The following is an 11,011-nucleotide window of genomic DNA, read 5'->3' on the forward strand; positions in this document are numbered from 1 at the left end:
TCTATCGTTTTTCTATTGGTTCGAAGTTTTCATTTCGTTGATTTATACATATTTAAAAAAAGAGTACAATTACAGTAAACCCTCGTTAACACAAACTCGCTTAAGACTAACACTCGGTTAACATGAACAAAATGTTGGTCCCGGCAGGGATTGTATTATATCTTATAGAAAGTTTTATCGGTTAACGCGAATTTCGGTTACCACGAATTACGAACTGTCATTAGATCTCATTTAACACAAACTTTCAAAGTTTTTCATATTTTTTTTTCTGTTGTTCCTCTGCTAGGTATGTAAGAAATCGCTCAACAATCTCTATCATCTTGTCAACAATCAACTTATACAGCATTGTAACCAACAGATTCAGATCAACAATGTGTTCAAATGTGTTTTTCTATTCTTTGAAACAGCCAGTACGAGTAACATCAAGATTAAAACTTGGGTGCAATTGCTCGACAATCGCGATCATCGCAGCAACAATGAGCTTGTACGTATTTAACCAACAAATTCACTTGTGTGTTCAGATGTGTTTTTTCTGTTCTTTAAAACGTAGCTAGTACGAGAAACATCAAGTTGCAAGCAGTAAGATGGGATCATGGCCAAGAGGAAGCAGACAGGCATAGAAATGCAAACAAAACTGAGAATCCTCGAGGAAGTAGACCGTGGTGCATTGAACAAAACGACAATTGCTGAGCAATATGGAATTGCCAAATCTACATTATCTACAATACTTAAATACATAATACGTAATGGTTAATGTGTAGAAAGAACTGTATTGCAAACTATAAAATTTGCGTCCCCGGTTAGCAAGAATTTTTTTAACACGAACTCTTGATTTTTCGGTCCCATGGGATTCGTGTTAACGAGGGTTTACTGTATAATAATTCTCCCGCATCAAAAATAAAACGTCATCAAAACGAAAATGCCTCGACCAGAGGTGTTCTCCATCCGGAGAGCGACCCTCATCAGGGCAGACCTCACCCTCACCCTCCGGAAGACTTGTGAGGGTGACGGTGAGGGCGGGCCGTGAGGGTGGAGGAGGTTGATTCAAAATGAACAATTTCTTGCCTACTTGGTGTTATGTCACGATCAAATATTCACACGGCTAGGAAAGGAGAAGACACATTTCGACGTTTTCCCTACTGTCGAACATTTTCCATATTTCTCACGCGGACAAAGGGGAGGGCACTGACAAGTTATATTTATTTAATCAACCAACAATTTTTAGTAGGTACTGCTCTCTCGACAGTGGGAAAAAGACTATTCCTAACTCTGAGAGTCGAAATGAATTTTGAAACCCAGAGTATTTGAAAGTTTTCCGCAAGATAACACCCCTCCTCTCTTCTCAACACGCTGAAATGGTATTAATCCGCCATCCCAACCAAATAGCCTATATGAGAAATTTTCAAAATCACATAGAGTATACGTACAGTGCCTTTATTTGGTTATTGTGCCGCTCGAACGCGTGTCCATGTAACGGCAGGAAGCACTCAGCTTGCCGGCGAAATCGGATGTGCGAATGGCACAATAACCAAATGAAAGCACAAACGAATAGGAAAGAATGGGACTAGACTGATAGCAAATAAAAGACAGAGGTAGAGAAAAGGATTAAGAGAGAAGAATGGAAAGAAAGAGAAGATTGAGAACAGAGGGAGATAGATGAAAGAAAGAGAGAGGTAGAAACAAAGAAATCAAGGAAGATAAAAAGGAAAAATGGAGAAACCAAGAAAGGAAGAAATAGATACAAAGAGAGAAACAGAGGAAGCAAGGGCACAATGAAACCAAGAAAAGAAAAGGAAAGAGAGGAAGTGGGCGACTGAGACAAACACAGGAAGAAAGAAGGTGAGAGAGACATAGAGATGAAAACGAGAACGAGATTTTGCTTGAATTTTATTACCTATATATTTTTATATTTAAAATATACCAAAAAAAGGTAAAGTTAGCGCGTAGGCGGGAGGAACATTACACAGATAACACGCAGATGGATAGGCCAGCTAATTTTCTGATTGACCTATTCTCGCACGTACAAGTCCGCCATCTGGTAGCAGGGACTGAAACTAAGTTGAATTCGTCGCATTCCTTCTTTTATCTTCTTTTGAAACCATAATTCATGGAAGAAAGATGTAAATCATTGGACTTTTATATTACTTTCTCTAGTTTGTTTGTATTTGTGGAATAATATACTACAAGATACGGGTACCATAGTAATATATACATTGGAGCATATAAATATTATCAGACAAATTGTTCGTCGCCATTTTCAGTGAGCATCACGCCCCTGACCGCCTTTACCCCCCAGGGTTTCCCCCAGGTACCCATGTTATTCGACGCTGGGTGGGCGCCGGGGCCGCTTCCATCGTTAGAAAATATACCAAGTTTATTATAATTTAATGAACGTACCTCCAACCCCTCCCAAAACTTCCTTCCCAGTTACCGTTCTTCTGTACTTTAACTGGGTTACTGAGATATGAACTTCCATAATTCGTTCATCACCATCTACTTTGTGATCTGCAGCAAATGTTGCCAGATGCTGTCCCATTATTCCCCGTTTCTAGATTGAATTTATTGCCCGAACGAAATTTAGAACATTTTAACTGAAGGAATCCGAAATCTTATTGCTTCAATATATGAATCTTACCGAGACAAATCGAGACGAGACCGAAAAGTAGTGGCCGAGACTCTCGCCCTCGTTCGAGATTTTGGTACGATATCGAAAAAAAATAATGCAAAACTAATTTACTTTACTATGAGACATTGATGATGATATAGACAAGCCGTGCATTTTCCCATAACAATTGCAATTGGCAATCTCTGCAGCAGTATCAGCACAATTCAATTTCCACATAAAAAAAGAAAAAAAAATGAACGATAATGGCGACTAACAAATTGTCTGGTAATATTTATATGCTCCAATGTATATATTACTATGGTACCCGTATCTTGTAGTATATTATTCCACAAATACAAACAAACTAGAGAAAGTAATATAAAAGTCCAATGATTTACATCTTTCTTCCATGAATTATGATTTCAAAAGAAGATAAAAGAAGGAATGCGACGAATTCAACTTAGTTTCAGTCCCTGCTACCAGATGGCGGACTTGTACGAGCAAGAATAGGTCAATCAGAAAATTAGCTGGCCTATCCATCTGCGTGTTATCTGTGGAATGTTCCTCCCGCCTACGTGTTAACTTGCATTGAATTATATCCTTGAAAAATGGCACAGCAGAACTGTCGCTTTGGCCAATTTCACGAGGTCCTCCAAACTACGTCACGCGAAAATAAAGTCCACGATGATCCCACCTGTGTTTACTTCACTTTAGTCTCATCGCAACTTGCAGCGCGTTGCGTGCGTCAAGGTGCCATCACAACACGACGTTGTCGCGCGAAATAAAGTACAAAAATTCACGAAGATAAAGACCTTGAACTATGGCGGTGCGTGCTGTTGTCTCTTGTGTAGTCCGGATCGGCCACAGCCGCCCTGTTTTCCCTCCCGAGACCTCTAGCAGCTCCCTCGCCCCCACCCCTCCATGCATTGTGCACCTGGATCGGAAAGTTCAAGGTCAAATCTGCTCTTGTTTCGAAGCCGGGCTGCAGCAGCCAGCCTCAATGTCAAGCATTCTCTCTGAAGGCCAGATCTGTGACTGTTGCGTTGCGTAAGTCTTTCTTTTGTTAACCAGTCCTTTGTATGGCGTCGAAATGGTACAGCGGTCCGTTGACCTCAACATCTTTAAAATAATGTGATTTTCCTACATGACAAAAAGACGAGATAGTACCGAGACGAGAACGAGGCAGATCTCGCACACGAGGCGAGACAGGAGTACTATCCCTATAGTCAAGTGGGGAAAAGCATCCTCCTAAGTCAACGCATTGGCTTATCAAGTAATTGTTTTGCTTTTGTGTACAATTGTACAGTCACGGACAGTTCTGGATTGTAACGATTCCACTGACTTTCAATGGAATTCTTACAATCCAGAAGTGTCCGTGACTGTACATACTCATCCATGGACGTCTGCAGAATTCTTTCCAGGAGGGGGGGAAAAGGAGGCATATTTTTCGCCATAATTGTGATGCCCCCTTATAAAACACTGTTTTAGTCTGAAATTATCATGTTCCTTCAACGAACTTACTTAACAGTAATACTATTGTGACAGAAATTAAATTATAGATGGACATTCATTTCCCAAGGAGCGGCTCCCCCTCCCCCTTTCCGGACGTCCATGTACTCATCTGGCAAGGCCTGTTCTGGCAATACATAGGTCGAACACGACTTTTGCAAGAACAACACTCTCAATAACCCAACGCAGAAAACCAACACTCACACATTCATTGCTACAACAATGAGGGAATGGAATAAACAGTCTGCAACACTGGCTAACTAACATTGCTTAATATTACCATCGAGGTACTGCTAAGCAAACATTAAAAAAAACGTTAAAACTTAAATTTCTTACTGTCCCAACAAACAACATGCTTATTATTTGTAACTGTGATGGTGTGCTTTTTAAACTTGATGCATCAATTCTTCTAAATCTTAAAACAAGACTACATTTATTTTAGGGTGACTGCAGACGTCCTGATTCTCGCAGGACAGTCATTTTTTTTAAGGTCATGTCCTGCGGTCTGCGATGCTACTCCAAAGAACCAAATATGCCTTATTTTTCAACAGCGTTCTGCAAAATGTCCTGCAAAACATCCAGACGAATTGTGTATCTCTGTGAAGCTGTTAGTGCCTTTTAAATTAATAGTATTGTTAGTTTGCAAAGAAATACTTGTAGATCTTAAAATTTCCACGCTCGCTTTGCTCGCAGCCTTATTCTTACTGTAAAGCTTATATTTTTCATGATATGATATGCAAAGGTACGGACTGGTGACTAAAACTGGGAGGTTATTTCAGTCGTTCACCGCCAGCGTGACGGCCGTTCCGCGGACTCTTCATGCAACAGGTCCCGGCAAATTGCGTTCAGGAAGTCCGTAACAGAAACCGCTTGTTTTGTAATGTTTCCACTTTTCACAATTACAGTTACAATTACAATTGAAATAAGCACGTACCTTGTCGCACGGATGCAGGAAAAGGTGTCCTCCCAAATACAAATATTTCTGGCACCTTATTTCTGACATCTAATCTTAGATTAGACATCGCTACTTTATCCTCAGTTGACAGAAAGGGAAGACAGCATCCCGGCGCATAAAGCAAACCGAAAGCGTAAAATGATATTTAAAAGTAATAATAATTGTTGCGTTTCTTATTTAAACACTGGACTGATTATATACACTATTTAATGTACACTGACACTGGACTACATTGGAATGGAGTCGACCACCGTGTAGCAATGTCTCTCGCTGTTCTCTCGTTCAGTGCGGGTATTTCCCGATATGTACCACGCCCTGCACAGTCTCCGAAGCAGAGTCTGCACTGTCCTGCCACCTAGTGGCGACAAGTATAATGAATACTTAAGATATACAAATTTTCACACATTGATAACACAAATAATAATACATACACTAATCTGTCCCAAACATAGTCCCCCCTCTTGATCGAGTCGATCAACAAAAGTACCACTAATGATCTACTGGAAGAGGCACTAGTTTGTTAACTGGACGTTTATAAGTTGAAGACGAAGTGCGAACAGTTGCAACACGCACTAGTCCATCCGCACCAGGATGCACTTGTTCAACTATAGCAAGTTTCCATGTAAGTGGAGGTAGGTGATCTTCCTTCACTAAGACCACTGTTCCTGGTTCCAAATTCTTCCTTTGGGTGTTCCACTTGGTCCTCTGCTGCAGGGAATGCAAGTAGTCCTTTGACCAACGGTCCCATGGTTGTTGGTACATCTGCTGCAATCTCTGCCATCTGGATAAACTGGATTCTTTGATGTTAGTCAGACTAGGCTCAGGAAAACTAGTTAGGGGTGCACCAATAAGGAAATGGCCAGGGGTTATAAAACTGGGATCTGTAGGGTCATGTGACATTACTGTGAGGGGCCTGGAGTTAAGACAGGCTTCGATTTGAACTAAGAGTGTTTCAAGTTCTTCGAAAGTGAGAGCAGAGTTCCCTACGATTCTCCTCAGGTGATGCTTCATGGACTTCACTCCTGCTTCACAAAGTCCAGCCATATTTGGGCTATTGGGTGGTAGAAAATGCCATTTGAATCCTTCCTGAGCTGCATGGTCTTCTAAAGACTTGCTGAAGTCTGATGATTGGAATAAATTCTTCAAGTCTTGTAATTCACGATTGGCACCGACGAAATTTCTTCCGTTATCGCTGTACAAGTTCAAACATTTTCCTCTGCGTGCCGTAAATCTTCGCAAAGCAGCAATGAATGACTTGGTGCTGAGATCTCCGACCAATTCTAGGTGTATGGCCTTGGTGGCAAAGCATACAAATACTGCTACATATGCTTTCAACCTTGATTTGCTTCTAGTGATTGACGGCTTGATGATAATTGGTCCAGCGTAATCAACTCCAGTGTTTAGAAATGGTCTAGTGGACTGTATTCTGGATGGTGGTAATTGTCCCATGAGTTGGTTGGAAATAGATGCTCTTAATTTGAAACAAATGAGGCACTTATGCAGAATAGCTCTGACCACTTGTCTGGCTCTTGGTATCCAGTACTCCTGTTGTAATGAAGATATAAGGAGTTGCGGTCCTGCATGTAATAGCCTGTGGTGTTCTGAAAGAATGATCAATTCAGTTAAATGATGCTTCGGTGGCAATATTACTTGATGTTTGCTATCATATGGGAGCTGTGAGTGCCTAAGTCTTCCTCCAACTCTGAGTACTTGTTTGTCATCTAGGAAAGGATGCAAGTCTGAAAGTTGACTATCCTTTGACACCTGACTGTTAGAAGACAATTCTCTTATTTCCTTGCCATAAACTTCGTGTTGCATGCTTCTAATGCAAGTATGCAATGCTGATCTTAAGTCACTTGCTGACAATGATCCTATATGTTTCTCTTGTTTGTTCCTCGCATTGTGTAGAAATCTCAAACAATATGCAATCACTCTTTGAAGTTTCAATAACGACGAAAATCTGCTGATAAATTCTATCGTTGGTGCATTTGTGACTAGACTTACTGTAGTTGTTCTTTGTTCTTCAAGTTCGTCGAGTTCGAAGTCATCCTCCCTTGACGATGTTGGACTCGAAGGCCATGCTGTTGCTGGAAGTGATAGCCAATCAGGGCCATGAAACCACATTTGAGAGGTGTGTAGTGAGTCTACATTTGTCCCTCTGCTGATTAAATCTGCGGGGTTCTGTGCTGACACTACATGTTTCCAGTACTGAGGCTTAGAACATTCTTGAATTTGTGAAACTCTATTCGCTACAAATGTTTTCCATCGTCTTGCAGGTGATGCTAGCCACGCCAGTACGATCTTCGAATCGGTCCATAGATTGATTCTACTGACTTCCAATTGTAGTAGTTGTAACACCTTGTGTGTTAGTTTCGCCAGCAACAAAGCAGCGCACAATTCAAGACGAGGAAGAGTGATCCTTCTTATAGGTGCCACACGTGAACGTGAACAAAGTAAATGTACAGTGGTTTCACCATTTCCATTTGTTGATCTAAGATACAAACAACAGCCATATGCAACTTGCGATGCATCTGAAAATCCGTGGAGTTGAATGTCAACCACTTTTCCTTGAACTAGCACAAATCTGTTAACTTGTATCTGATTAATGTTTGGTAACTGTTGAAACAAACGTTTCCACTCCATGTTGAGTTTATCTAGTAACTTATCGTCCCATTCCATGTTATGGAACCATAATTGTTGTAGAAATATCTTGTAAGAAATTACTATTGGACTCACTAGTCCCAAAGGATCAAAGATTGATGCGACAATAGAAGCTACTTGTCGTTTAGTGATGTTGTCTTCAAAACATGACACTATCTCCTTGTTATTTGCTTGCAATTTATCGGTGACTGGATCCCACGTGAGGCCTAAAGCCGTAACGCTTGCTCCCTTGTCGAACTGAAATGGTAGTTGCATTTCTCTATGAGTAGTTGGTACTGCTTCAAGAAGTTCTGGATGATTAGAACACCATTTCTTCAAAGTGAATCCTGCTGAATTCAGTAAATCGATTAGTTCTCCTTGCAATTGTCTAGCTTCTTCAATACTGTTGGCTCCGGTGAGAAGGTCATCAACGTAAACATCTCGTTGTAAAACTTTGGATGCATTCGGAAACTTGGTTGCTTCCTCTTCAGCTAACTGCTGCAATGTTTTAGTCGCCAAAAACGGTGATGATGCCAAACCAAATGTGACTCTTGTGAGCTCGAACGTCTGTACTGGCATATCTGTAGATTTTCTCCAAAGTATACGTTGAAACTTAGTGTCATCTGGATGAATCAGAATTTGTCTGAACATCTTCTCGGCGTCTGCCGTAAATACAACCTTGTGCGTTCTGAAGCGAAGAGCTATAGACTGAAGATCGTCATGTGTAGTTGGACCGACCATCAGTATATCGTTTAATGAGACTCCATTTGTTGTTTTTGCTGATGCATCAAAAACAATTCTGGTCCTCGTGCTGCTGCTGCTAGGTTTGAATACTGGATGATGTGGTAAATAGTATGACACGTCATCAGCTTCATTTGGATCTGGTTGTACTGGCTTCATGTGTCCCAACATGTCATACTCCTCGATTATTCTGCCATACTCCTCTTTCAACTCTGGTTGTTGTTGAAACCTCTTCTCTAACTGATGTAATCTGAATAAAGCCTGGTTGTATGAATGTCCTAGCTCTGTATGATCTGATCGAAATGGGAGACGAACAATGAAACGCCCTGTTTCATCTCTGGTGGTGAGTTGATTGAAGTGGTTTTCACAAGCTACTTCTTCAGCTGTTTTTGGTTTCGAGTACATTTCCTCCAACTCGAAAAAACGCCGTAATTGAGAATCCAAATTATCTTCCATGCGTACAAAACATGCTACTGTGGGTGTACTAGGTTGTACAGGCTGTTCCATCCGACCAGCTAAAATCCAACCTAATTCAGTATTTTGAAGAACTGGATAGTTTTCATCTCTCGTTTGTCTTTCAGGAAGAAGTAAGTGCAAGTAAAGTTCCGATCCAATTAGTAGATCTATCCCTTCTGGTTTGTAGAAATCTGGATCTGCTAACTCAATGTCGGTTGGTAGCTTCCAATGTTCATGATGAATAACTTGAGAAGGTACGTTCCCTGTGATGCGTGGGAGTATCAGACAAGTAAGTGAAGTCTGGAAGTCTGACACTCTTGAGCGCAGCTGAATGTCTACACTGTGCTTAGCTTCCGATGAAACATTATTGATTCCTCTGATTGGAATATGATTTTTCTGCTTTCGCAACTGTAGTCTCTGGACAAGATCTTCCTTGATGAAATTTGACTGAGACCCACTGTCCAGGAGAGCTCTACATGTATGTGGCTGTCCCCTAGAATCGATGACTTCTACTAAAGCTGTTGATAGCAGAACGTGTGATCTTGGTTTACTCTTAAATGTGCAGTATGAAGATTGTACTGAAGTTGTCCTTGCCGCTTCATTCCTCGTGTCTGGTGAGTCATTCCTTGGTTGGTCTTGCCTTAGAGCACCTCCTCGTTTACCGCCTTCGTCTGGATGCAACAGTGAATTGTGTTTCAATCCACAGCGTCTACAATTACCTGAAGTACAGTTCCTAAAATTATGATTCGATCTGAGACAATTATAACAAAGTTTGTTGTTGCGCACACACTCTTGTTTCTGCTTCAGACTTGCGCCTGCAAAAGACTTGCATGAATATAAGGAATGTGCTAATTTACAGAAATAGCATTGTGTATTTGTAGTTGTCAGGTAAGAATTTGACTGACGGATGTGTTTCTGTTTAGGGCTAACCTTGTGTTCATTGACATTTTTGTTTACGTGAACAGACTTCATTGATTCCAAAGCTTGACATTTTTGTTCTAGAAAGGTGAACAGTTCCTTTAGTGTAGGGAACGACTGATCGGTATGGCTTAATTCCCATTCCCTTCTTGTGTGAGAATCTAGTTGAGCCAAAAAATGATGTATCAAAATAACATCTTCTAACGGTGTTTGTAATTCAAGGGCTCGAAGAGCATTTAAGTTACTGGTGACGTCATTGATGAACTGACGTAATTCTGTGGCATTTTCCTTGTTAATTGCGTTCACATGCAAGATGTTATTGACATGACTTGCTGCTATCAGTCGTTTATTTTCATACCTATCTTTCAACAATTGCCATGCAATATCGTAATTTGAATCAGTCATGGGCAAAGTATCGATAAGTGTTCTTGCTTCAGATTCTAATGATGAACGCAAGTAGTGGAATTTCTGTATTTTAGGAATATTGTCATTTGTGTGAACCATAGCCTGAAATGCATCTGAATATGCTAACCAATCCTGATAATTACCGTGAAACGTGGGTAAAGATACCGTGGGTAATTTGATGTGCTTGGTGCCTAATGATGAAGCATTGTTTACAACATCCGATCCATCTGTAGGTGCAGCTTGTGCTTGTTTATGTTTCTCTATAATGGATTCCATTTTACCCCGTACCTTGTAGTAAACTTCTTCAAAATCCTCCCTGTGAGGTTCGTGATTCTCGTTTATATCTTCTACTTCTAAACGTGTTTGAACTTCATCATATTTTTCCCACAAAGGTGTTAAATTCTGTAAACGGACCCTTACTTCTTGAACTTCCCCCGTATCTTCAAAGGCATTGACAAATGCTTGTGTTCGTGTTAACTGGCCCCTAAATCCAGCTCTCCTACGTATCAACACTCTTTTCTCTTCTTCATCCATCGCGAAGGAAAGAGGGCAAGATATGTACGAAATAGTACGTGAGGAAAGAGTAAACAAAATATGGTGCGAGCCTAGCTAACTACTGACCTTGACCTGAAGCTTCCCTGGGTGTTGGCGATGACGTCACTTCAGCCGACAGCAGGATACTGTAGTGGATGCTTGAAACTGTCCAAATTTATGATACTCAGTCCCGTGATGAGTTATCGTAGCAGATAACTTATTGTCCACTGAATACAACCGTGTATAAC

General features: G+C 40.8%; 1 protein-coding gene across 1 annotated transcript; it reads right to left on the reverse strand.

The window, feature by feature from the left end:
* Positions 1-5,558: 5,558 nt before the first annotated feature.
* Positions 5,559-10,763, reverse strand: LOC145988953 (uncharacterized). Its single transcript, XM_083124256.1, has one exon. The coding sequence runs from the start codon at positions 10,761-10,763 to the stop codon at positions 5,559-5,561; it is 5,205 nt and encodes a 1,734-aa protein (XP_082980382.1).
* Between the last annotated feature and the right edge of the window lie 248 nt (positions 10,764-11,011).

This window comes from Lepisma saccharinum, chromosome 6, assembly GCF_977018435.1.
Source record: "Lepisma saccharinum chromosome 6, izLepSacc3.1, whole genome shotgun sequence".
In the NCBI taxonomy this organism is placed as follows: domain Eukaryota; kingdom Metazoa; phylum Arthropoda; class Insecta; order Zygentoma; family Lepismatidae; genus Lepisma; species Lepisma saccharinum.